Source organism: Haplochromis burtoni, unplaced genomic scaffold (assembly GCF_018398535.1).
Source record: "Haplochromis burtoni strain Fernald_Lab_line unplaced genomic scaffold, NCSU_Asbu1 Contig_138, whole genome shotgun sequence".
NCBI lineage: Eukaryota > Metazoa > Chordata > Actinopteri > Cichliformes > Cichlidae > Haplochromis > Haplochromis burtoni.
Genome location: NW_024582499.1, coordinates 641,775 through 667,537, shown reverse-complemented (window position 1 = coordinate 667,537; position 25,763 = coordinate 641,775). Strand labels below are relative to the sequence as shown.

At 42.3% G+C, this 25,763-nt stretch overlaps 1 protein-coding gene across 1 annotated transcript; it reads left to right on the top strand.

Moving 5' to 3' along the window:
- Positions 1 to 6,477: 6,477 nt before the first annotated feature.
- Positions 6,478 to 25,429, top strand: si:ch211-180f4.1 (uncharacterized protein LOC100144405 homolog). Its single transcript, XM_005931138.3, has 13 exons — positions 6,478 to 7,247; positions 15,273 to 15,435; positions 15,528 to 15,673; positions 16,600 to 16,701; positions 17,001 to 17,185; positions 17,700 to 17,942; positions 18,346 to 18,468; positions 18,598 to 18,720; positions 18,982 to 19,396; positions 20,561 to 20,690; positions 20,784 to 20,962; positions 21,577 to 21,735; positions 21,999 to 25,429. The coding sequence occupies exons 2-13, from the start codon at positions 15,354 to 15,356 to the stop codon at positions 22,545 to 22,547; spliced, it is 2,436 nt and encodes an 811-aa protein (XP_005931200.1). The 5' UTR covers positions 6,478 to 7,247; positions 15,273 to 15,353; the 3' UTR covers positions 22,548 to 25,429.
- The last annotated feature ends 334 nt before the right edge of the window (positions 25,430 to 25,763 follow it).

Below are 25,763 nucleotides of genomic sequence, written 5' to 3'. Positions count from 1 at the left end.
CACACACACACACACACACACACACACACACACAGCTGGAGCGTCAGGGACTGAGTGAAGCTCGTATTCAGTGTTTCCACCTTCACTGAGGTTATTCTGCAACTCGTTAAATACCTGAAACATCTTTCTTTACTACTTAATTTTTTTTACAATGTGAAGTTTAAAAAGGAACAAAAAATCTGATTCAAGATAGAGGTTCTAGTTTTCTCTACCTGATCCAAGCTGGAACCATCCTTCATCAGCTCCTCTGAATTCAGCCTCAGATCGGTCCCTGACGGCGGGATTTCCCAGCCTTTGCGGCGACGTAAACGCAGCACCAAGCCATCGTGTTCGACTGTTCTCTCTTTACAGCATGACTCTATTTTTCTATCAGAGATGATGTGTTTATATTGCGTATAAGATTTAAAGAGCGACGAAGCCTTAAAGATTTCAGCTGCAGCAGAAGAAAGATGCATCCTCATTTAAAAAAAAAAAAAAAAAAAGATACTACCTGTTGTGTATCTTTCTTTCAGAGCATGATGATGAAAAATAAGCCATTTATCGAGAAAAGCTGAACTTTGTGTATCGGGTTTTGGACGCAGGGTTTGAGTCCGACATGTTTAACTTCAAGCTAACCTTTCTCTCACCAGCAGAACATGACGAATGTCTTTATATCGATTAGAAACTGCTTTGCATTCTGGGTAATGTCCAGATTTCTGTTTTTGAAACTCATCACCATCTGAGCGAACTTGACGAGGGGTCTGCTTTGCAAACGCTGCCTGTATGCAGATGAAAGATGCTTGCAAAGTGACATTTGAGGAAATACTTCACCTGCAGGCCTTTAAGTCTTAAAACAATATTTTCAGACGTCTTTAATTCACAGAAGTCTTAAACTGTCTCTCTCGAATGTGAATCACTGAAAGGAAAGCACGTTATGGAAGAGGCAAAGCAAACCCCTGCCTCCAGTTACATAAGGCATCTTTTCACTGTAGGGGCAAAGTGTTGTAAAGGTATCTGCCTTAACAAAGTTCTTGGGCGCTTTCTCCAGGTTTAAAGAATCAGAATCGAAGCCACTCAGCGGTTCCTACCCCGAAAAGGGTTTCTGTAGAGTTGGTTCCTGAGATCTGAACATGCGAAGATTGAAAGCCAAAACAGCCGGCTGGTTCCTGCAGTCAGAGGCGGTCTGTGGACATGTACTCAGGATTTGGTGATGAGTTTCACTTCATAAACATCATCAGTTAGATTTTCTGCTCTGGTTTCTTGACATTTATAAAGGAAGCCGTTCCTTAAATCCAGTGAGGAACATCTGTTGTTCCTGAGCTTTCTGTCTGTTCACTTGAGGCCTGGAGTTTTCTCAGTGGTTTTCATCTCATAAACCAAAAGTTGTTTGGGTTTTTCACGTTGACGTCCAAAGCCTGGACAGACTTTGCTGCCGGTCATTCTGCATTTGAGCGTACCGTCCAGCTGCACTTCAGAAACTGTTCGTGTGCAAACCAGCTCACTGCAACTTAATGAATCTTTGTCTTACTGTAACACTGTTTAGAATTATAGTAACTTTGATATGGTAATACATCTAATGTATGACTTGTTCAATGACAAAACATAACATGAAAAATGAATAAATATTCACGCCTCTTTTAAGACAGTGATTTCTTTTTATAACTAATATTTATAATCTGCTTCCTGTTATCATATGTATGTATCTGCTTTACTTTTTAGTAATTTAAATATGAAATAGGTCATTCATGCTGGGAAGTATGAGCAGCTTCTTGTTATAATGACAAAGATAGAATAAAAGTTAAAAAAAAAAGGCGTAAAAAGATCAATTAAATGATGACGGTTCTGGTTGTCACCGGGAAGTGTTTTTTGTTATAACAACAACTGCCTCCTTATGTCAAAGGTTTGTGGAAAATAAGTAGAATTTAAGCTTAAAATCTTTCTTGCCAGAAAAGTTTAACATTATGCAAATATTAAAATTTTTAAATGCTGTCATTCAGTTACTCTTTTTGTAATTTTGCAATTTTGAATTAACACTTGCACGTCTGTCGAGCGGTTTCATCCTTTGGTTATTGAGCCTTAATTGCACAGTTTAAATTTCTAGTCTTGAGGGCAAAACTAGCAATTTAAACTTAGAGAAAGAGCACTGACCCATGATCCTTTGCAGCAGAATGACAGACAGAAAGCTCCGGAAGCCGATGGCTGACGCGCCTCCTAATTGTAAAGAGGTTTTCTGTCCACAGTTTGTGTGGAAATCTTCACTGTATATAGACACGAAATATAATCTGAACATATGAATTTGCTATATATTCTGTACCATGTGACAGGCCTGACCAATGGGCTGGGGGTTGTTAATGACGTGTTGTTCCTGTGGCCTGTCGTTGCTGTCAGATCCTGCGTGGCCCCTCCCCTCCTCGGCTGTGATTGGCCATGGAGTTTATTGATGTAAAGTGGCGGGGCCTGCTTTTATTTTTCTGAGATAGAGTGCTACATGTTTAACATGTTATTTACTGGAACCATTTAAAAGAAAAGCTATTTTTTATGGACGTGACTTTAGTTTTTGTTGGTGTACCATGTTATGCTGATGATTCCTCTTGTTTTCTACAAACACACATGCACACACACTGGGAGGACGGTAATAAAACTATTTTGTCCTGTACAGTTTGTGTACTGTCTCATTTATGACTTTTGAATGCTAAGCATACCTGGGCACGGGAAGCTGTTTAGTTCAAACTTCTAGCATACATGTTGAGTGCTTGTGATGAGTTACCCTTAGTTAAAAAACAATAAACTTCAGATTTAGAAATGTAAGAATTCTGAGAGGAAACGCTCGCTCAGGACTTTGCTGATTGTTGCATTGTAAGTGTAGTTAGCTGCTGGCATAGTTCACAGAAAGGTGTCTTACTACCACTGAAATCTCCACCCTGTCACTCAGAAACATGAAGAAAGAAACTTTTACCTAATTCACTTTTAATGGTTTGAGCTACAGCTCCACCAAGGCTCGGTTTAGTTTGGTCTATCCTAAAAACACCCTCATGAAATAGGAGGGCCAGGGCACAGGGGTTCTCAGACAGTATATTTACTCACTACACCCTCTTGTGTTACAAACTGGTATTACATGCAAATACAGCCAACCTCTAGTACTTCAGTCAATCACATTTCAACACATTACAAAAATGTTTTGGACCTCAAATAGCGACAGTTGTTTTTACACCTTGTTGGTAGCTTTTAGTCTGTAGAGCTACTGGTTCACATGTTTGAAGCATCACTGTGGATGTGGGGTACTTTTACTGCACCGCTTTAATGCCATGGATTTAATCTCTGCTAATGCTAGCGCTAACTCGGGCCACCTCACTTGCCGCTCATGTGACACGCTCCCATTTCTCCATCAAGAGTCTCCCAGTGGAGGTTAGAGAGCCGGAGGCTGCAGGTCCCAACCTTAAACCAAGTCTTCACAGTTAAAGATAAAGGTTTACCAGGACCTCTTTTTGTCCCCACATGTCAGTGTGATAACAGACAAATGTCCCCATAGCATCAGTAATGCAAGTACACACACTTTTCTGATGGGAATAGTGAGTTTTAATCCAGACTAATCTGGATTTGAGAGGCTGCAGGATTGTTTTCACTCAGCAGGAGTTCACACCGAGTCTCTCACACACATAAGATGCTGTGTGTGTGTGTGTGTGTGTGTGTGTGTGTGTGCGCGTGTGCCTCAACCAAATTTTCAAAGATAAGTCTTCCATTTTATTGTTTACACTGAACTTTGACCTGATTTGTCATAAATCTCCTGCAGATAACAACATGAAGGCTGATGACAGTTTATGTGATGTGTGTGTGCATCTTCTTACACACACACACTGATTCTCAGGGAACAAGCTGACACACATTTACAGATAAAACAGGTTGGAGGAAAAACCTACTTTGCATTGTGGGAGAATTTGGGTTGAACTCAAACGAGGAGGGAATCAGATGTCGGTGCTTCCATCCAGCTGCAGCTCAGAAGTTTAATAAAACATGAATCCATGCTTTACTTTTTATTAAACCTCTGATCCTCTGAACATGAGTTCACCTCTGGTCAGGAAAAGAGCAGGTGGAGTAAATCCTCCTGTTGGCGTCCTTAAACCACACAGAAGAAAGGACGAGCCTTGGAGCTGTCAGTGGTTGGTCTTGTTGTTCTACGGGAGACGCTGATCATTTATTCCAGTATGAACAGAGATTAATGGAGGCTCTGAGGAGATGTAGCCCAAAAATGTATTTTCATCATCGATAGAGGAGAACAATTGCAGTTAAAGCCCCGAGTCTCATAGATCTCACATTACCACCTTACAGCATTTTGATTTGAAGCATGATAGCATCAGCTTCAACCCCCAGCAGCTGCTTCCTATACACACACACGCTGGTTTAACTGTACTCCTAATGTATGGTTACTGTTTTCTGCAAGGTGCAGTTTTTATGGTCTAATTAGCTTTCATGTTTAAAAAGAAAAGATTATTGATATTACATCTCTGAAAACTGAAACAAAAAGGTTTGAATAATTATCTCAGCAGTTTGACCCCGGCTCGCCCATATTGGCTAAGAAGATGAACACAGGACTGCTGGCGTTTCTTTTGAGGAAGTGCTTTTAACACTAAATATTTGCAATTGGTTTTTGTTTTGTTTTAATTTAAGTCATGCTTTCATTTTCATATTCATCTCCAACAAAATGGGAATTTTTTAAATGATGTTTTATCCACAAATTGAGAAAAGGTTATAATAGCAAACAGCAAGTGTCATCAACTAGACGTTCACCCAAAGAAAGGACCCAAATGCACACCAAATAAATAACAAACGAATAACAGAATACAGAGCGGGCAAAGCCTTAAGTAAATAATAACGACGGAGGGTCGGTGACTGGGACAGAGAGGGAGTGGCCTAGTAAATCAGGTTGCAGGAGCGGGCACAGAAAAGGCATCAGAGGAACAGGAGGGATTCTGTAACAGACGGAGAGGCAGGAACTTCACAATCATAAGCAGGTGAAACGAGAAGGTCGGAGGGCAAAGAGATGGAGAATATCCAGGTGAGATTGAACCAGGGAATGCAACACCTCCAAACACAGGGAAAACAGAGTTACACGAGGAAGAAGCATGAGTCTCAGAGGGTCAGCCTAGTTCTAGTTACCACAGTAGTGAGCATAACAAACTGGTGAGGAAAGGCAGGTTGCACAGGTTTAAGTAGCTCTCCCGCTGATTGCTTGCAGATGGAATACAGGTGAGGCGCTGGCCCCACCCAAAAGGGGAGGACCCACAGCCACAGATGGAAAACTCCCACAGACCATGACAGGAAGTGAGGGGACTTAATCCAACTGAACCACTCTGAACTTGAAACTGCTCTAAAAGGCTTTTATCAGTAACTTTTGTGACATCAGAAACCTGACTGGATCAAAGTCTCAAGACTTTATAATGTCCATCAGAATCGGATTTAAAAAAATAAAGATATTTAAAAGTCCTGCTGAAACACTGCTTTGTCAGTGTTTTAAAGATTTAAGGTCTGATATGACGAGAACTGTTTGGTGTTTGGTGTGGATTTATTTTTTACTGCTCTAATCTGTGACAACTCCTGACTGATATTAAATTAGCAGATATTTGTGTGGAGTTTGGTTCATATCTGTGATCAGAATGACGATCAGTCTTCTTTTATTCTTCAGCATCTTGTTTTCGTTTTCCTTTTCACCACCGTTTAAACGTCTTCATCATCTCCCTCCTCTCTGTCCAGTCATTTTTAAAGTGAGCCATCGTCACCTCGATGTCCTCATCCTCGCCTTCGCTCCATGTACAGTAACGCTGACTCACCCTGAGGATTTACTGGATCAATGTGAGATCACTCATGATGTCAGCAGGTGTCTCGCATTACTTTGGTTTCCTCACAGTGTTGAGTGCTGGACGTCCGCAGAGATCAGAGAACCTCGCTGGGACTCGCAGTGGAAATTAAATAAAAATGCAGTAACTAAAAGATAACTGTGGATGCTTCTGCGTGTTTATATTTGATCCTTTTTCCATTTTTGATTTCTTCATGTTCTCACCTTTCTGTCTGCATCTTTTCTGGGGAATATCGAGGCGTTCCCAGAAATAAGCTCTGGGTCTGTCGAGGGATCGCCTTCTGGCTGGATTGCAAAAAATCCTCAATTGGCTCCTTCTGATGTAGAGCAGTGGCTCCTCACAAATCTCTGTGGCTTTTTTAATACTAACAATTTCTTATTTACTTATTGCGTTACAATCCTAGAATTGTTGCTGGTATTATGAAGGCGATAATGATAATATTAATTCATTTATTCCATTTTATCATGAACACATTTGCTACATGTGATCAATCACAATTGTAGAACTTATCAAACTTTTCTCTTTTGTTTGTTGTTTGATTCGTTATCAACATTGTTTGTTTGTTTGTTTGGTTATTTTTTTATACTAAATAAGAATAAATACAAACAAAGCCCCCAAATTGTTTTGTTTTATGGAGGAAATGAAGCAATATGTTGTTACATTGTTGTTCACTAAAACTAAAAAACCTTTTAATTTCAGTGTATTTAATTTATATTTATAGGCACTGATTGAATTTCCATGAAATGTCCCAATAAAAAAGAGATGAAGTGCGATGTAAGCTATAAAGCACTGACATCATGCTTAGATACTCTCTGTTTAACAGTAAACTCTTTGCGTCTGATGTGTGACTGAAGACATTTTGACTTGTGAAGTTTCAAACTTCCTGTTTAAACTTTCTGCTGGTTCGTGCCTCAGATCAGACAGCACCACGGAGACACCACAGAAGAAGAAGCAAAGTAGAGAGAGATAACAAGGGGAGCGCAGACTCTCAGTCATTAGGTGAATCTGGAGCATTACGTCATGTCAGAAGACACCCACCCTCCCCTTCCTCCTCCTCATCATCGTTCACCCTCCTCCTCCTCCAGCGCTTCTGTGCAGCATCCGAGCTCCCTGATTGGTCCCTCGTCCAGTGGCCTATAAATCCCATTGGCTGATGGGAAGTCAGCTGCCGCGGACCTGACAGAGGACAGGAGGGAGAGAGGGAGGGATCCTTCAGATAAAAGCGCCAGCAGCAGCAGGACTCGGCCCGCCCTCATCTGGATCACCAAAACATCAGCGGACCGGAGAACCGCCCGCTTCTACCGGACTCATTCCGCCCGGGCTCTGTGAGGCTCTGCCGGGCTCTGTGAGGCTTTGCCCCGGGCTGTGTCTGCAGCTGCGGCTGGGAGCAGGAGAAGCAGCAGGCGGAGGAGCAAGGTGAGAACATGGGCGTCTGTCCTCACTGGAGCACGGAGCTCTGCAGGGACACCACAGTGAGACGGAGGGACGAATCATGAATCAAACCCGGGTTTAATCTCGGGTACTCACCTCAAAGTTTAGCATTTCTTTATTTTCACAAAGAAAAAGAGTCGCTGCTGCGAAACACGAGCTTTGTTCCTAAATGAGCCGAAATGCAGCTGGATGCTGATGACACTGAGTGATAAAGAGAGAAAAGACGAACGGGACTCTAATCAGTCTCTGTGTTTACCGCACTGTGCAGGGAAAGTCAACTTCAGTCTTCAGGCATTGTTAAATTTTAACTTTAAGAGTTTTAGATATAAAACATGACATCAAAACTACTTACAAAAAAATCGGGTCTCATGTGGTGTCTTTTTAAAGTTTATACAGGTGTGTTATTCTTGTTGTCTCTTGATTGTGCTACACAATCATTTTATGAAGTTTGGGTTTCGAAGCAAAAGTCCAGTTTATTCAGGGATCATGGGAACTGTAGTCTTTGCTATAAAATGAGTAGAAAGAGTGTTTTTGAAGAAACCCTGTCCCTGGCTATCCAAAGACTGTATATAAAAGATGGAAATTGTCAGGACTTCTCATTTAAAAAATGTTCCAGCAGTACAAACATGGTTGAGAGGCCTGGTTCAGTGATTTTATTTAGCCGCAGTTTCGTCTTTCAGCCCGTGAGGTTGACGCTCGGTCTGCAGTGCCTCCACATTTTTATCAACATTATTATTCCAGATGTTCTTGCAGATGTATTAATAAACTGTGTTTGCTGCTTTGATCCGTCTGCACTTTTTAAGGGCTGATTGACAAAGTTTTAAGACTTGGTGTCATGGTCCCTGGTATTTTTGTTGTGTTTGTTTTTACAGTTGTTCTTTTTCCTGCTTTTTATCATCTTCCACACCTTTTATTAGTATCACCTGTTTGTTCCACCTGTATGTGTAGCTTGCTATTCCTCTTTCCTCCGGTTCCTTTTATTAGATTCGAGTTTTGTTTGTTGGATTTTGTGTTTCTTGGGGTTCTTTTGACTCCGCCCCCAGTGTTTTATTGGTGTTCAGGCTCGTGGGTTCAGTTTCAGGGTAGCAGTTTGAGTGTGGGCCAGGTGTGCAGTTTTTGTGGTGCTGCTTTAAGACTTTAGTCATTCTTTTGTTTTAATGAGGTTTGTATAATTTATTGTGTTGTGGGTGAGGTTGTTGCACCACTTAAAGTAAAAATATTTACTGGGTTTATAATGTAGATTTGATGTCATCAACAGCATTTTTGAGTCTCACTCCATCTCCTTGCATGTGTATTTTCAGTCTAATTAATTCCCTAAAGATGAAACAAAACACTAATTTTTTTCGAGCTATTTAAGTTTATTACAGATATCTCGTGTAAATGTTTTACCCGTCAGTGGCAACTCTTCTTTTCTTTAGTCAGACTGGCGTTTCAGTGTCGGGCCAGCAGCAACTACTTTCTGGCTTTTTGTGCAGCTTTTAATCAAAATCCATCTATATAGTCGTCATCATCCGTCTAAAACGAAGCTCCCTCGTCTCATCTTCCTCGGGAGACGTGAACCTCTGGCATTTTGATGCAGATTCAGACAGAAAGGAGGATGACTTGACTTATTGTTGCATAATAGATTTTTCTGAATGAAAGTAGGTCAGAGAGTTTCTGCACTTCAGTCGACTTGGTTTCACATCCACAAGGTTTCCACAGCAACACCGACTCAGCTTTATGTAATCACCTCTTACCTCTTCGACTCTCAGTTAACCCTCAGGTTTATTTTCCACAGAACGACTGCAGCAACACGCTCGCAGTGATTCAGACAGGTTAATCCGTCCCTTTGTGGTTGTTTTGTGTCTCTTTGTGGTTGTAGAGCAGATGAATTTAACCGAGAGACACTGAAAAGTCCCTGCAGCAGTGCAGAAGAATTAATCAAAATGCACATTCAGTTACAGTTATGGCTTCCTGTGATTATGAAAACTAGATAATTGTGTTAAAGCAATTACTCTGATGCATCCCTTTTCACAAAGTGCTCCTGGTGTGTCCCGTGTTATAAATCAGCTGCGCCTCCTTCCTCCTTTCCTTGGTTAGTGAAGCATCACCGTCTTGGAGTTTGGGATGAGACATTGTGAGCAAAGGGGTGGGTCTGACTCTGAGACCAGCTCACACACTCATTATGTAACAATTTCTGAGTGAAACACCATCAGCTAATATTCATACTCTAAATCACAGGTGTCGAACTCCAGACCTCGAGGGCCGGTGTCCTGCAGATTTTAGATGTGTCCTTGATCCAACACAGCTGATTTAAATGGCTAAATGACCTCCTCAACATGCTTTGAAGTTCTCCTGAGGCCTGGTAATGAGCTAATCATTTGATTCAGGTGTGTTGACCCAGGGTGAGATCTAAAAGCTGCAGGACACCGGCCCTCGAGGCCTGGAGTTCGACACCCCTGCTCTAAATAATCCTGCTTTCTTAATCTGGAGAATGACCAAAATTTTAAAACGTGAGATGTTTCAATTCAATTTCAGTTTCAATTATAAACTGAACTTTATAATTTAATCAGAACAACCTGACTGATCCGTGAGGTCACTGGTCGAAGGAGCCGAGTGTCCATAAACTTTGATGCAACCAGATGTGCTGCCTCCTACTGGCTGTTAAAAAGAATGCAGGTTTAAGGCACTTCAAAATTAGGTTGACTATTATGACAAATCTATGGCTTTGAGGACTTCCTAAGAGCTCAAACTCAGGCCTTAACAGGCCGTGGCAGGTTTACTTCAGCTCAAGCCACGATGACCAACAGAGAGACAAAATGGCAAATTTTTGGTAACAGTTTATTGTTATAGTTGTTAAATGTAAAAGTAGACAAGTAGTATTCAATGATATCCACTCTAGAGCTCAAATGACAGCTGATTAGCCCCTTATTTAATTATTTTTTTTTGCAAGATTAGTACATTTACAAGCTTTATTTAAGCAATTCAATTAAAATTTATTCATATTATTTTCTTTAGTCCAAAATCACAACACCAGTCATCTTGCTGCATTCTAAGAGTTAGCATCTGGCAACAGTGGGAAAGAAAAAAAATCCTTCTAACAGGAAGAAACCACTGCAAGATCCACAGTGAAGGGGGGGGCATCAGTCTGTTGTGGCTAGGGATTGAGGGGAAGAGGACTAAAAGGTTTTTACTTTTTAAATCTGTTTTAAATCTCACATTAACCCTTACTTACCCTTACAAGTCATTAACAGTGCATTCCTGAATGGGTTGGAGTTCTTTATAAAATTCATTACAACAATCATGCAGAGATGAGTGGGCCAACATTCCTCCACGGCGCCGTGAAAGAATCATTGCCAGTTATCTTCAATGCTTAATCATCAGTTGTTGCTGCTAAGCGTGACCCAACCAGTTATTAGGTTTAGGTGGCAATCACTTTTTCACACAGGTAATAAAAGCAGTGATGCACAGTCAGGCATGAAGCATTGTAACCTTAATTTCTGTGAAATGCTCTTCAGGCTGATTTTAAGCTTTGGGTTCATACTTAAACACAACAAGAAAGATCTCGTGTGTTGTCATTAGGATAGAAAGTTATATCAGCATGCAGGAATGTTGCACAACATTTTTATTGTTAAATGGTAGCTGTAGTGTAATATATCTCAGGACATGTTACAAAGCAATGTAAGAGGTACTGCAACAAAGTAGTTCATTTATGGAGTAATTAAGTAAAGTAATGTATTATTTACCACTTTTTTGAGTTCAACCCCAACAGCATTTAGCACATTTGTAAAAAGTGAAAAACTTTACACAAAATGGGGACATTTTCTTAAAAAAGTTAATAGATGTTCACAAAATAATAACATCAGTGAAAAGTGAGGACATTTTTTTTTAAATTGGACATTTGTTGGAACATTAGAACAAGAGTAGACCTTTTAAATCCTATCTGAGTGTTTAAACATTTGTTTAGCTAAAATCAGGCAGGTCCCGGATTGGCATTATGTTTGTGATGGTCCTTACAAAGGCAGACATGCAAACGTGTGTGTGTGTGTGTGTGTGTGTGTGTGTGTGTGTGTGTGTGTCACAGTTCATTAACCAGCATCTCCTGCTTTCCTCCAATCACAGCCTGTAGAGAAGGACAGTAAATGAGGCACTCACAGCTGCTTAAATAATTAATATCAGCTCATCAATATTCCATCTGCTCAACAGCAAAGGGGTGGGTGGGGGGGTGTTCAGATGTTGGAGCAGAGAGACGAACCTCCTCTGGTCTGTCACTAACCAGAAGGAGGAGGTTCAGACATTTGAACGATCTGTCAGACAAATGCTGACATGTTCTTACCGTGCTGTGTTCAGGTTTGATGCGTTCATCGCAAATTCATCAACAAACCTTTGAACTTAATGAGCGATATTTAATAATATGCTAACGAACTAGTGGCAAATCTGCCCCACCCCCCTGTGCACCTTTTGTCCCAGTAGCTCTGCTGTCTGACTCACTGCACATTATATCCTCACAAAAAGCTTATTAAAAGGCAGAAAGCCACAGACAATCATTACTGTTTGGAGTGTATTATTATGAACCAGCAGCGGACTGAAAACACGACTGACTTCCAAAGTCAGCATTTATTTGGGGTTTTATGAGAACTACTGCAAAAACAACCTGAAAGCTTAATACAGACATGAACTAACCACAGATGCTAGACTGCCCGGCTGTTATTAGAGAATCCTTTCCTTTTACTGATAATACTATTGCACATTAATTGGCTGGTATTCAGCCCAGGGCACATAGAGTGGCACAAAACTAAGCTAAATTGATAAATTAATTGTTTACACCAGCTTTTAGACTATGAAAGACAGTATCAAGAAAGAACATGGTATCAATAATATGACCAAAGAGAAATAAAATGGCATTTTCTTCTGTTTTCTCACAGGAAAGCTCATATTATCCATAAAATAATAGTGTCCTGCTAATTCATACTTATTGGTTAATCAAGAATTTTGAAAATGTTGGCACAATAACTTCAATTTATTCACAGAAGCACAATTAAATCAGTCCACAGCATGAAGGAAATTACCAGAAATAAATGTTTACCCTTCCCAAAATGTGTATTTTTGGTCTACAGCTCCATAGGACCCAAAGTTCTTTGATATAGTGAACTAACCAGAGCCCCTTGTAGTATTTCCCATGATGTTCAAGCTGATTTTCTGTGTTCATTCATCTCTCTGATGATTTATTTATTTATTTTTTTTAAATGATGTGCATGCTGCCTCAGGGGAGGACAGCAGGTAGAGGATTATTTTGTGTCCAACCTACCAGCCGTGCTTCATATCAGCCTGCCACAGAAACACACACACTGTTTGAAGCCACTGTTTTAAAGACTCGAGTTTTTCCTTTTTGTCCTGTTTGTTTGTTTGTTTTTAAGCAGACGTGACCACATTAGGAAAGGAGCGTAGAACTGGGGAGTATGAGCTGAACTTGAAAATAAGATGACTTCATAGAATGATTTCAGTACAACTGAATGATGAGCTGTATATGAAAATTGAAGTAGCTTCCAGGTATAAAAACTGAGGGATACATGGAAGTGTGATAATCGTGCATTCTTTCTAAAAGCTAGCAGGCAGCTGAGGGTGTGTTCGGTATTATAGGACTCGATGGGAGAAAAAATTGTAATTTTCAACTTTGTTTTATTTTAATGCCATTTTAACATCTTATTTTTAATTCAGTTTTGTTTTTGCTTTTTGAAAATGTTTTGTTTTAATTAGTTTCAGTATTAATTTTAGTCTTTTAATTATTATAGTATGGATGGCATATATAAGATGGAAGATTTAGGAAAATCAGGACAGCAGTCACAGTAAAATCGATCGTGGCTCAAGATTTGGGAGTTCGCCTTGTAATCGGAAGGTTGCCGGTTCGAGCTCCGGCTTGGACAGTCTCGGTCGTTGTGTCCTTGGGCAAGCACCACTCCTACTGGTGGTGGTCAGAGGGCCCGGTGGCGCCAGTGTCCGGCAGCCTCGCCTCTGTCAGTGCGCCCCAGGGTGGCTGTGGCTACAATGTAGCTGCCATCACCAGTGTGTGAGACTAGTAAAGCGCTATACAAATACAGGCCATTTACCATTTAAAAACACAACTTCCTGATAGCCGTTGACTCACAGTCTTGCAGTCTCAATAAACATGCCCATCATGGCCTCATCAGGCAAGTTGGAATACATTTTTTACCAAACTAAGAAATGCTACAACTAAGGACATTTTCTCTGTATTTTTATTTTAGTGCAGTTTTCCACGTTTTCAAAATCATTCCAGTTGAGCAAATAAATAAATAACTAGAGAATTTAAGGTTTCATATATGATAAATACAAACATTAGTCTATGTTACACACATAAAGTGCATGTGATTATATTCAGTGTGGATTTGGGACACAGTGAGAACTAACTGGACCAATCAGGGGGCGGCACTGAGGTCAATCCCTCCCCTTTGTCCTGCTATGTCACTTCCTGGCTGGTTGCCATGGCACCAGAGGCAAGGTGTCCCCATTTCCTATCCCGCTGTGCGCGTGTGTGTGTGTGTGCGCGCAACAACAACAACATCAACAGCAGTGTGTTGTGTGTGTGTGTGTGTGTGTGTGTGTGTGTGTGTGTGTGTGTGTGTGTGTGTGTGTGTGTGTGTGTGTGTGTGTTCTTGTATAACTCATGTTGTGGGGACTCAACGTCTTCACATTGAGGACATTTTAATTTGAAGACCTGATTTTGGTTTCATTTTAAATTAGACCGATATATTGATGGCTCTTTTATCCTATTCTGTTCATCTCAGTGCAATGTCAGAGCTGCTACTTTGCATAAAAATACGCAAAAACAACCTCAGTGGTTTCTTTGCAAACAAATGTATAAAATATAATAGAGAAAAATAATGAAGACCAGAGCTGGAACTTGTGCAATAAAACTATAGAGTAAAACAAAGAGTACTTTAAAGTTGTGGCCCCAGTGAATGAGCGTGAGAGAGTTCAATGTCCTCAGAAGTGTTGGAAACAGGAGCGAGTGTGTGTTTTGGGATTGGCTGGTCGGCTGCAGACACACTTTGATTTGATCCTATGTGTCACCAGGCCGCTGCCCCCTCCTCTCCTCTGCGTTGTCAGATTAATTGCTGCTGTGTGTTGATGGATGCTGCAGCATGAGTTTGACACAGTTCCTGCTAATGAAATATTTATGTTTGTTTGCGAATGTGTGTCACAAGCTGTAAACAAAACACTGGCTTAGCCAACATGATGCCGCCGACTGGTTTATTCAAGCATCAGTTTTAGCTGATGCTTGAATAAACCACGTTCCTATTTTTTAGGAACGTGGTAGGGTAGAGAGTTATCATCATATAAGTTATCATCTGCCACTAGTAAGTTTGGTTTACTAGTGACAAATGTACCTGTGCATAAACTGTACAGATACATTTTAATAAATGCAACTACAAATCACTCAGAGACTGAGATTACCCATAATGCACCACTGAACGACACAGGAAATCATTCCTGTACAACTCCCCCATCTAAAGCACAGTACACACTGTAATAGCTTTACACCCTTTATATTTACACATCCTCTACAGAGAAAATAAGAGGGGCACCTCAGTTTCAACCATATATTTTTAATTTATTTATAATTTGTATATATTTGAGCTGTTTTGTTGTATTTTGTAACTTTGTAATATATTGTATTGTTTAATTTAGGTTACTCAGTTAATGTTCTCACTTTCTCTGTGACCACGTGCTTTCCTCAGGCATTAATAAAGGATTCTGATTTTCAAGTGGCCACTAAAGGAACTGCAGCGTCGTCACTTTAAAGTTTAGTTTTTCATGCTTGGTCTGTGACGGTTCCACATTTCTGCTGTTACAACATAATCAACCCAGGTGTTTCCACTTACTCAACTTCTTTAGAGACTTTTAATTAAATTCTAAGCTAGGCTAACTAATGATTAACTGTATCTGCTAGCAGCAACTTCAACAGAGTAAATTCCTTTAAAAAAAAAAAAATTCTATCCTTTACTTTTTCAGTATTTGTGTAGATGAAACTCCGACCAGCCTTCTGGAGGCACGTGTCATCGCTATTTATCCTGCGCCACAGCCCAGTGCATCATGGGATCTGAAGTTCTCTCCATTCTCCTCCTCTCCCTGGTTATAGCATCAGCGTGTGCTGAAATGAGCGGGACCACCCAAGGTAAAGATTAGCATAAAGGATGCAAATGGACATTTAATGATCCGCAGATGTTGTTTAAAGAGAGCCCTGGTGCATGTGTGTGTTTCCTCCAGGTGGCGCTGTGCTGTGCCCTCTGCAGTGTGTATGTGAGACGCGACCGTGGTACACCCCACAGTCTGTGCATCACCAGGCCAGGACAGTCGACTGCAATGAACTCCATCTGCAGAGAGTACCAGCCAACATCTCTGCTGATACGCAGGTAACAGCCCTGCATGGATGGACCTCCATGCAGAGCCTAAAAATGAGCTTTTACGATACATTTCTTATTATGTATTATGTCTCTAGCTTGCCTTCAATTTAAAAGCCTGCTCATACAACAGTGTCATAAAAATGTAACAAAAAACAACTTTTAGGCTTAAGTGTGAAGCAGCTTGGTTCACTTATTGCTAAGAAATATTAATAACACACTCAGACTCCTTCTTGAGTCATGGGCTAAACAATGTGAGAAGTGGCTGTCAGTCACGGGATGCAAACCCAAAGCAAACGTTGCTCTATCCTTTTTGTGCTCTATTCGGGACCATCATTTACCCAAAATAAAGCATGAGACTTTGAGCAAGTCAGACCATAAACTCATCAGGAACATTTTTACAGTGGTAATAGAGCAGGGGAGCAATAGGCTCATTTCCCAGACTTCTATCAATTTTTCAATGGCAACCAGAGGAACCCCACCCCCCACCCTCCTTGCTGGCTGTTAGCAGGTTTAATGCATTCATGCACTTGATTCACTTTTCTGGCCTACATACCTTTCAAATCCATCACTATATATAGTGTATGGTTGTGCTCTTTTGACCCTCAGGGGTGTCTGCAGGCACACAAGGATCAGACAACACCGAACTACTTACAAAGATGACAGAGATTTATTGTGAAATTTAATTATTACATCTGCTCTAGTTCATGAACCCAAAGAACAAGGTAGCGTCTTTCTCAGTTCATGCCTGCAGAGAGCATCGCTTTGGGATTGAATCAAAAGGAGAGTATTTTCTGTTCTTGACTAATGAGACCCTGCATACATTAACATAAACTGGGGTTCTGACTCTGACCTGACTCTAATGAGCCAGTTGAAAGACTGACCAGTCATTATGTTGTTAATATATTCTGAATGTGATTTTTCATCATTCCTTTCAGGTGCTGCTGCTGCAGAGTAACAACATCTCCTCTATAACTACTGAACTGCAGAGTCTGACCAACCTGACAGAGCTCGACCTGTCTCAGAACCACTTCACACAGGTATGCGCTTCTCGATTCTCAATATTTATCCACAGTCTTGTTGAACAGCAGGATACAGATGTCAGTAACAGCTGGATGAAAGCTTTCAGCTGCTACATATTCACACGGGGTTCGGCGCAGTGGGTAGCTCTGCATGTTTGATTTGAGATCAAATCTTTACACCAGATGACGGATTTTGCTTACAACTTGTAACTGAAGTGAAAAAAATGTGGTTTACATTTATCTCCATCCTGGTCCGACTTGATAATCCGCTCTAAGTCAGCTTCATACCGAAATACTGTCTCTTCTTGTCTGTTCAGGTGGCCTCCATGGGCCTGTCCTCTCTTGGCCGCCTGGTGACTCTGTACCTGGAGGAGAACCACATTGAGGAGCTGGAGGACTTCTGTCTGAGGAATCTCTCCAGTCTGGAAGAGCTCTACATCAACCATAACCACATCTCTTCCATCGGACCCAAAGCCTTTGCCGGCCTCACCAACTTGCTGCGGTAATCGCCACCACCACTTCTTCTATCAAACCTCATTCTGACTGTTAACTTATCCCAGAATCTTGCAGATGACCATCAGAACTGCATATGAGATGAATAGAACCTTAAAAAGACCACCAGAGCCAGCTAAAGCCAGTACACCTTTCTCAGTGAGGACTCAGGAGGTAGAACGTGGGGGTTTCTCTGAGAACAGAATCATAGCAGACAAAATCTGAAGGCTGGATCTAGGAGTCATCCATCTCTGATGTTAACTGTCGAAGATCTGGGCCCAGCAAATGTGAAGTTGGTCGTTGTTCATGTCAAATTCACTATACCGGTAGAAGTAAGATAAATAAGATTAAAAGCAATTTAAAAAAAACACCAAAGACATATATAATCAGATCTTGAAACTTCCTAAAGGTTCACTAGGTCACTCTCAGGGACTACATCCACCCCAAAACTTTCAAAAACCTGTCATGTTGCTACCATTCAGCTTCATCTGAATTAGTTCTCTATTCTCTGATGTTTCTCCTAGGCTCCACCTGAACTCCAACCATCTGGTGGCTATCGACAGTCGCTGGTTCGAGTCTCTGCCATCCCTGGAGATTCTGATGATTGGGGAAAACCCTATCCTGGGTCTTGAGGAGAAGAACTTCTTGCCTCTGTCTCGCCTCCACAGCCTGGTCCTGGCAGGAATGGGACTGGCCTCTGTTCCCTCTGCTGCTTTCTTGGGCCTTGACTACCTGGAGAGCCTCTCTTTCTACGACAACCGGCTCAGGTTCGTCAGGACAGGACCCCTAGTTTACTTTCTCTTAGCCTGTTAGACCTAGCTATAACCCTGTTATTAAGTAGACTTTCCTGTCTTAAATGCATAAAGGGCAAGAATAGAAGCAATGTGGTGACCAGAGAGCATCAAAAATGGCAACTTGTAGTTGTTGACAGATGAAATAGCCATTATCAAAGGAAAATGGTGATGTGATTGATACGAGTGGTAGTGAAGGATACTGTTGATGTAACAGGGTGGGGGGAAAGTTGTTTTAAAGGGTTCTCAGCAGTCAGAGCCTTGAATGTCCACTAATAACACACTTTTAGCTTCAAGGGGATGTACAATGATTAAATAAGGTCTCAGTTCCATAACCTTCTGCCACTGGAGCCATGGCTGAATTTCATTCTCATGGCAGGTCTGTTCCTCGCGATGCTCTGAGCGTGCTCCCAAACCTGAAGTTCCTAGACCTGAACAGGAACCCGATTGGTCGAGTCCAGCAGGGAGATTTCCAGAACCTTGAGCACCTGGAGGAACTCAGGTTGGCTGGAAAACACAAAGTAGAGATCACGTTGTTCCAAGCTGTTGGAGTTTTCTGGCTTTGTTTGTCACCTTAGGATGCTGCCACGGTTGCACGTTGTAGTAAATGCAGTGTTGTGTTTGGCTTCAGTCTGAACAACATGGAGGACCTGCTGATGGTGGAGCGAGCAGCTTTTCAAAACCTTCCAGAACTTGCCAAATTGGAGCTCTGCAACAACCCACGCCTCTCTTACATGGACCCACAGGCCTTCAGGTGAGTGTCTAACGGTCTCTGAGCCACCCCACACTGATGTTATGTTTTATTTTTACATATGTTATGTTTTTCATGAGTAAAAGTGATTTTTATTTTTTATTTTTTAGATTTTGTACATTTGTAACTCCTTCAGCTGTTGTCTCCTCATCTTCTTCTTCACATTCTCCTAGTTCTTCGTCTCTTCTTTCTTTTCTATCTGTCCATATTCTTCATTTCTTTTTCCTCATTCAATGTCTTTTGTTTTCGGTCTTCTGCCCTCAGTAACCTGCCCTCCCTCCGGACTCTCCTCCTCCATAATAACCAGCTCAGCCTCCTCTCTGGAGACCTCCTCTCCTCCCTCCATTCTCTTGAGGAGGTTTCTCTTCACTCGAACCCTCTTCGGTGCGACTGCCTCTCCTCCTGGGGGCCTCACCTTGGCAACCAATCACACCTCAAGCTGCTGGATTCCTCCATCACCATCTGCTCCTCCCCGCCTCACCTGATCGGTCAGGAGCTGCAGGAGGTGGTGGCGGTTGGATGGGGCGGAGGAGGTACCAACAGTTGCCTGCCTCACATAACTCCTCACTCCTTCCCCCCGACCATAAATGTCAGCGCAGGGCAGCCAATTACGCTGGAGTGCTGGGCAGACGCCGACCCCGCCCCTCAGTTCTATTGGGTGACACCAAATGGTGACAAGGTGGGCAGAAACTTTTGTGTGTGTCCAAGTCCCAGAGAGAAACACAAAGCTTTGAGCATTTTCACTTCATTGATTTCAGTTAATCAGACAGTGATTATTACACGTTACTTCCTCTTCATGCTGGACGTGGTGAATAAACTCCCCAGCGTGTCGTTCCCTCTGCATCTCCACTGTTCTGTCTGTTCCACTGTATAATTAGCGATTAGCTAATAACAGAGCTACATTAATCAAGTGCAACATTAAATTGTACTAAATGACTCACTCCAGCAGACACAGCTTCAGCGTGAGAGCATGAGACACCCTGGAAATGGGTTTAAATCACCACAGCGACTCAATCTCCTGACATGTACATTTACAGCTTTGACATCTGTGCCCTGATGGGTCGTGGGAGTCACTTACTGTCATCGTCCTGGGTCATTTGACCCGGTTTGAGTTTTCTTGTATGTTGATGTCATTTTTGTATTATGGTTTATTTTGTTAGTCTTGAGTTTATTCTTTATTGCTTAGGTTGTCCTGTTTAGCTCCTTGGTTATTAGGTTCCCCTGAGTCTTTGTCCTCTGTGTCCCTCTCTGTGTGTCTGGGTTTGTGTGTCTTTGTGTCTTGTTTCTCTTGTCTTCCATTTCACGTTCCCCCCTCTATCCTGTTTATCCCACGTTTCCCCAGCCTGTCATGTCCCTCTTGTGCTCTCTTCATTCTCTTGGCTACTTGTTCCCCTCTCGCTCTCTGTGTTTTGCCCCCTTGACTGTTCCCGTGTTCCTCTATTTGTGTTTCATCCTGTCTCCCCGGTCCGTCATGTGTTCCATGTCCTATTGTCACAGTCTACGTCTGCTGTTGTGTGTACGTGTACCCCAGCTAAAATCTTTTCTTAACCCAAAACAAGTATCTTCACATGACATGAAGCAAAAATTTTGAGCAATGGCATCTGAAATAGAATTAAAGGTTTATTTATCCAAACAATTTATCATTAAGAAAAAAAAGCTCTGGCATAAACTGAACGTACATTTAATAAAAACTGAATGTGCCCATTCCTTAACTACCTGATGTATACCATATTTAACCTAAAAAAAACTAATTAGTCAAATAAATTCATGCAATGAGTGAGAACTAAAAAAGAGCATGATCCTGTAAAGAGACACCAAAGAGTGACATTATGAATCTGCTCAGGTGAGCTCAGAGGCAGTGGCTTCACCAATCATATCAGAGGAGGGGCGTGGCCTGAGCAGGAGGAAGAAGAAGCATCGGATGTCAGATCCTGGTGCGCTGGTGATCGAACACGCAGAGCCATCAGACGCAGGTCAGTCTGAGCTGCAGGCTCAAATCCAGTTCCGTTTAAAGTGGATTTTTAATTTGGACCTTCAGTGGCATAAAAGCTGCTCTTCTCTTACAGGTGTGTACACCTGTGTGGCTTGGAACATCGAAGGAGCAGACACCAAGAGTGTCTCGGTGTTCGTAGACTCTCAGGGATATGCCGGCTCTTGGTCTGGTGGGGGGAATGACCCCAGCAGAGAAAGGACCTGGTTGGGGAACTCATCCAGTGGTGCAGGGTCTCTGGTGGTGCTCGCTAAGGTACGTTTTGTGCTTCATGTGCTATATGAACAGGTTTAGGTGTTATTAGAAATATGCTGTGAGCTCTTAATCTTTTTCCAGTTCTTGCACTAATTCATCTATATCTTCTGCATCTTCTCCTTCTTATTATTCTTGCCCTTTTCAAGTTCTTCATCTTCTTCTCTTTTGTTCTTCTTCTAGCGTGTGGTTTTTATCCATATTTTCATGAAGTTCTTCTTCCTCTTCTTCATGTTTGCCATCGAGTAGTTACTCCTCTTTTGTTTCTTGTTATTCTTGTTCTTCTTCTAGCTATTTGTTCTTAAAGTTGTTCTTCTAGTTCCTTTAATTATTTGTCTAGTTTTACATCAAACTTACTACTTATTTTTTTTTCTACTTCTGCCAGTTTGTTACGTTATTCTTCTTCAGGTCTTCTTCTGGTCCTTTCTTCTTCTATAATTTATTCTTTTTCTAGTTCTTCAGCTTCTACTTCATCTAGTTTTTCTTCTTTACTTCTTCTGGTTATATTTTATTCTTCTAGTGCCTCCTTCTATTCTTCTGCTATTAAACTATCTAATGCTCCAGACAGTTTGTCCTCCATGAATCTGGTGATTCACTGTTTCTTGTTTCATGTGCAGGTGGTTCACGCCCAGTCTGTGGTGTTGGAGTGGAAGTTATATCCCAGCGGAGGAGCTTCAGCTGTGGGTTCAAACCATCATGACATCCCCGGCCCTCTTCCCCGGTGGACCAGTGCAACCGTGCACATTGACAACCCTCAGATCAGCTACACGGCCAAGGTGAACATATCACCCAATGACATTACTGCTGGAAGTCGTGAAGCCATCACAGGAGTTTGCATTTACAGATTATTTTGACTCAGCTCTAACTAAGGTTGACGCGTGGGAAACACGAATGATATAAACTTGATATCAATCGCTCAACCTGTTCGGGCTCTTTCATCAACACCCCATCTTATCACACTGGGTTTACACCCAGCAGGAGGCACTCGATGGGCTAATTACATTTTCCTCTCTGCCTCCCCCTCCCCCTCCCTCTCCAGGTTCCAGTCGACGTGCAGGAGTACAACCTGACTCATCTCCTTCCTGCCACCGAGTACCACGTCTGCCTCACTGTCTCCTCCTCTCCTCCTCACCCCACCTCTCCTTCTTCCTCTCCTAGAACCTCCCCTACCCCTGTGTCTCCATCCTCCTCCTCCTCCCTCCCCTCTGGTCCCATCCACACCTCCTGTCTGAACATCACCACTAAAGAGGCGGGTTTCTCAGTGGAGCTGGTGGCGTCGCGGCGCAGCAGCGTGGCACTGGCGGCCGTCATGGGCTCCATGTTCGCTTTGTCAATCATGGCGCTGCTGGTGGTGTACATGGGCCGGCGCGTGCAGCAGCACAAGTCCTGCGGCCACTCACTGAAGAAGTACATGCAGCACGCCACATCCATCCCTCTGAATGAGCTTTACCCGCCGCTCATCACGCTGTGGGAGAGCGAGACCGAGAAGGACAAAGACGACAAGGAGGAGGAAGACAGGGAGGGAGGAGCGAGGGGTGAGGAGGCAGGGGGGAGTCAGATCGACACCACAAAGACGTACATGTGGTAGCTGAAGGAGGGTGGAGGGGGAGGTTTGACAGACACTCGGGGGGGCAAGAGGACCACAGAAGTGAAGCTGTATGGATGAAAAGGGTCATGTGACTCAGCGAGGAGCCTGACAGTCAAAGAGATGACGGCGAGGTCAGGTGTGTGAACTGATTAAAGCAGCAGGACACCCATCTCAGCTTTCTTAAGGGACTTTTTTTTTCATGCTTCAGTCCATCTATTCCAAACCAGCTCACTCCCGCTAATCACCTCCCATCATCAGCCGTCAATCTGATCGATTTCCTTTCTTCCAGGTCACCACTTGCATTCCAGGTAGACTCAGCTGTGTAGGTGCCTTTAAAGTCAGTTCATTTATGCAGTTTAAATTGAGTTTTTCTCAAATCATCAAGCGACAAAAGCCAAGTTATGAAAAACTGCAGTTCCTCTAGTGGCCACTTGAGGCCGGCTCCACCGGTGAGTCCGTCCCCATAGACTCCCATGTTAAAATGTCTACTTTTAGAGCAGAAATAAACATGTTTTCTGCCTGCCACAAAAAACAGTTTTGACCTGTATGGATAGTTTCCCCCTTCAATGGAACCATACAGAGGTTCTTTTTTTAAAAACTCCTTCATCTGGATGATTTCAAGGCCTTAAAATTAGGGTCATGACTGTTTTGTCAAGTGTCAGAAGCACAGAGCCTGGAGCCACTTGGTGTCTATTAATCTAAACACTTTCAAAACCAAAGGAAAAAAATGTGGAGTCCAATTTTAATCACAAATTTATTTTATGTGGGATAAAAAAATTTCTGTCTGCATTTTTTTTCTCTTAAATCTGCTTTTTAAATAATGATAAAAGTCATCCAGTGACGTTGACATGTGTAATGACCACTAGAACCAGTCAGGAGCCCAGCAACAGTTAACTGCAGTGGTTCAGCCCAGAGGTAATTAAATAAAGATTAAAGGAACGATCTGAATACCAGAACTAAAATAATATGAAATACTATCGAGTGCACTTCAGGCCGGCCGAATGATTAAACTTTTATATTTTATCGAGTTTGAAGAAGCTTAGTATTACGCTGTTTTTAATATCAGCCAGGACTCGGAGAGAGCGGGGAGAAAAAACTCCTTTAAACAGGATCTGACAGGATTAGGGACGCACACTTCGACTGGCTGTGCGTGCTGGGATCTGTGCGAGGATGAAAGTGGACGTCTGGTTTGTGTTTCGTGGCTGAAGCATGAAAAGAGGATGAAAGTTTCAGTTTTGGGGGGGTTTTCTTTTCTCAAAGCCTCCTTCTTCTTCTGTCAAACCGGAGCAGCTGAACAGTCTGTGGGACAGAGTTAACACAGACACATTAACAGGAAGTCGCTGGATTTGTTTCTCCTCAGATCGGCTTCTCAAACGGTGGGTCGGGGTCCTGTTGTTGGGCCGGCAGCTGGTTCAAACTGTGCATTTCTTCAGAGGAGAGCCCAGCGAGTCCGGATAGTTTCACCTCTGCCCCCTCCCTTCTTTCTCTCCCTGTCTCGTCTCTGTCAAGCACACTGACAGTAGCTCTACTGTTAAAAAAACGGATTATTGTAATTTAGTTCATCTGATGAACACAAATGCAGCACTAACACTCAGCACAGTGTGCAAGATCTCACTTTAAATATCTTCAGAGACGGTTAAAGGTCCCGTATTCAGGTTCACACGTCAGCCTGACGAAAACGAGATTTAGGGTTTTGTTAAAATGATCTCATTTGTAGCTTTCCGAGTGTGACAGCGATGCTCAGAAGTTCATCAGGGAGAAGAAAATGCTTTTAGAGACGCACTGATATATCCGTCTGTTATCAGCTCAGTTGACTGATGCTGGCAGATGAGATTTCTCAAAGACCAAAAACCTGTTGAGTCAGCTTATTTTAAACATTTCCTCAGAACTTCCCAACAGCAGCGTCCATGAAAGCTGTCAGAGCGTCAGTCACTGAACTCAGACCCCTCACACCCTGTTTCATGTTCTGTTTTGGTTTCATGCTAAAAAAGGTACAGGACGTAACTCTGTTGATGCTGGCTGCGTCTGCTGGTGTTGTGACCTCAGCGGGTGGCGATCTATCAGTGTTTGAATTAACAGCAGGTAATTAATGAACAGATTCTCTCGAATTCACTCCAAAAACACCTGAAAAGTCATAAATTTTTAAAAACTTATTGAATAAACTAAATGAATAAAACCAAAAACAGGACCGCAGGTCACAGCCAGAGATAAAGATGATAGGAAAACAACATTTGGAAGGTAAATACGCCAGCAAACCGAGTGCTGTGAACAACCTGCAATAGGTTTTCATACTAGAAATGACCCGACCTTAGATGACCTCTGACCGTGGTCCTGTGGAGGTTTTTGTACTCACTATTGTGGTTTGGACGAACAAACAAACCTTCAGACATGCCTTCGTGTGCTGTTTGCTCACCGCTCACAGCTTCACGTCGTGCAGCAGGTGAGAAATGGTTTGATTTGGGGCGGCTGGGGCTCAGGAGGTAGAGCGGGTCAGCTGCTAACTGGAAGGCTGGAGGTCCTTGAAGTATCCTTGGGCACAACAGTCGCCCTCAATACATCCATCAGAGTGTGAGTGTGTAACTGTTAGGTTATAGGCCTCTGGTGTGATTGAGGATAGTAGTAAGAAAGCACCATGAGCAATCAAATAGAGTATAAAATTCCAATAACCGGCTTTCCCGCCTCCTTTTAATTGAGTACAGAGGCTTTTTTAAATGAATAAAACGAGGAAGTCAAGAGCAGGTTCACCTCCACACTCAACCAAAACTCTAAGATTACTCTAACGAAAGTAATCTACTTTAGTTACAGTATCTAATCTTGTTTCAGTGCATCAGCTTGTCTGCTATTTCTGTATTCAATGTTCAGCTAAAGGCACTCCCACTGAGTGTGGATCCTGAACCTGTGAGAGGAATTGTAACAGCAAAGATGGTGGAAGAAGTTGAAGTTATCTACTTTTCTAAAACCTTGTTTCCGTGTAAAGTCAGCCAACCTTTAATTGTTATTCATCAGATTTTACTGGTGATTCTTTACATGCTGCTTTTATGCCACGGTGACCGTTAAAGATTGCGTTTCTTTAGATAATACTTCAGGAAAACTGCCCCAAAAGATGCCCGAGGTGTTTCTGGGTGGATGCTGAGTGGCAACATACTGCGTCTCAAACAGCTTCTTACATACTTCTAGTGCGATCTTGTCTGATATTGTTTATATAAATAGAAACAA

Coding starts and splice junctions, on each gene's coding strand:
- si:ch211-180f4.1 (XM_005931138.3), top strand. CDS start 15,354: ATGGGATCTGAAGTTCTCTCCATTCTCCTCCTCTCCCTGGTTATAGCA. Junction 15,436..15,527: donor AATGAGCGGGACCACCCAAG/GTAAAGATTAGC, acceptor TGTTTCCTCCAG/GTGGCGCTGTGCTGTGCCCT. Junction 16,702..17,000: donor CTCAGAACCACTTCACACAG/GTATGCGCTTCT, acceptor TTGTCTGTTCAG/GTGGCCTCCATGGGCCTGTC.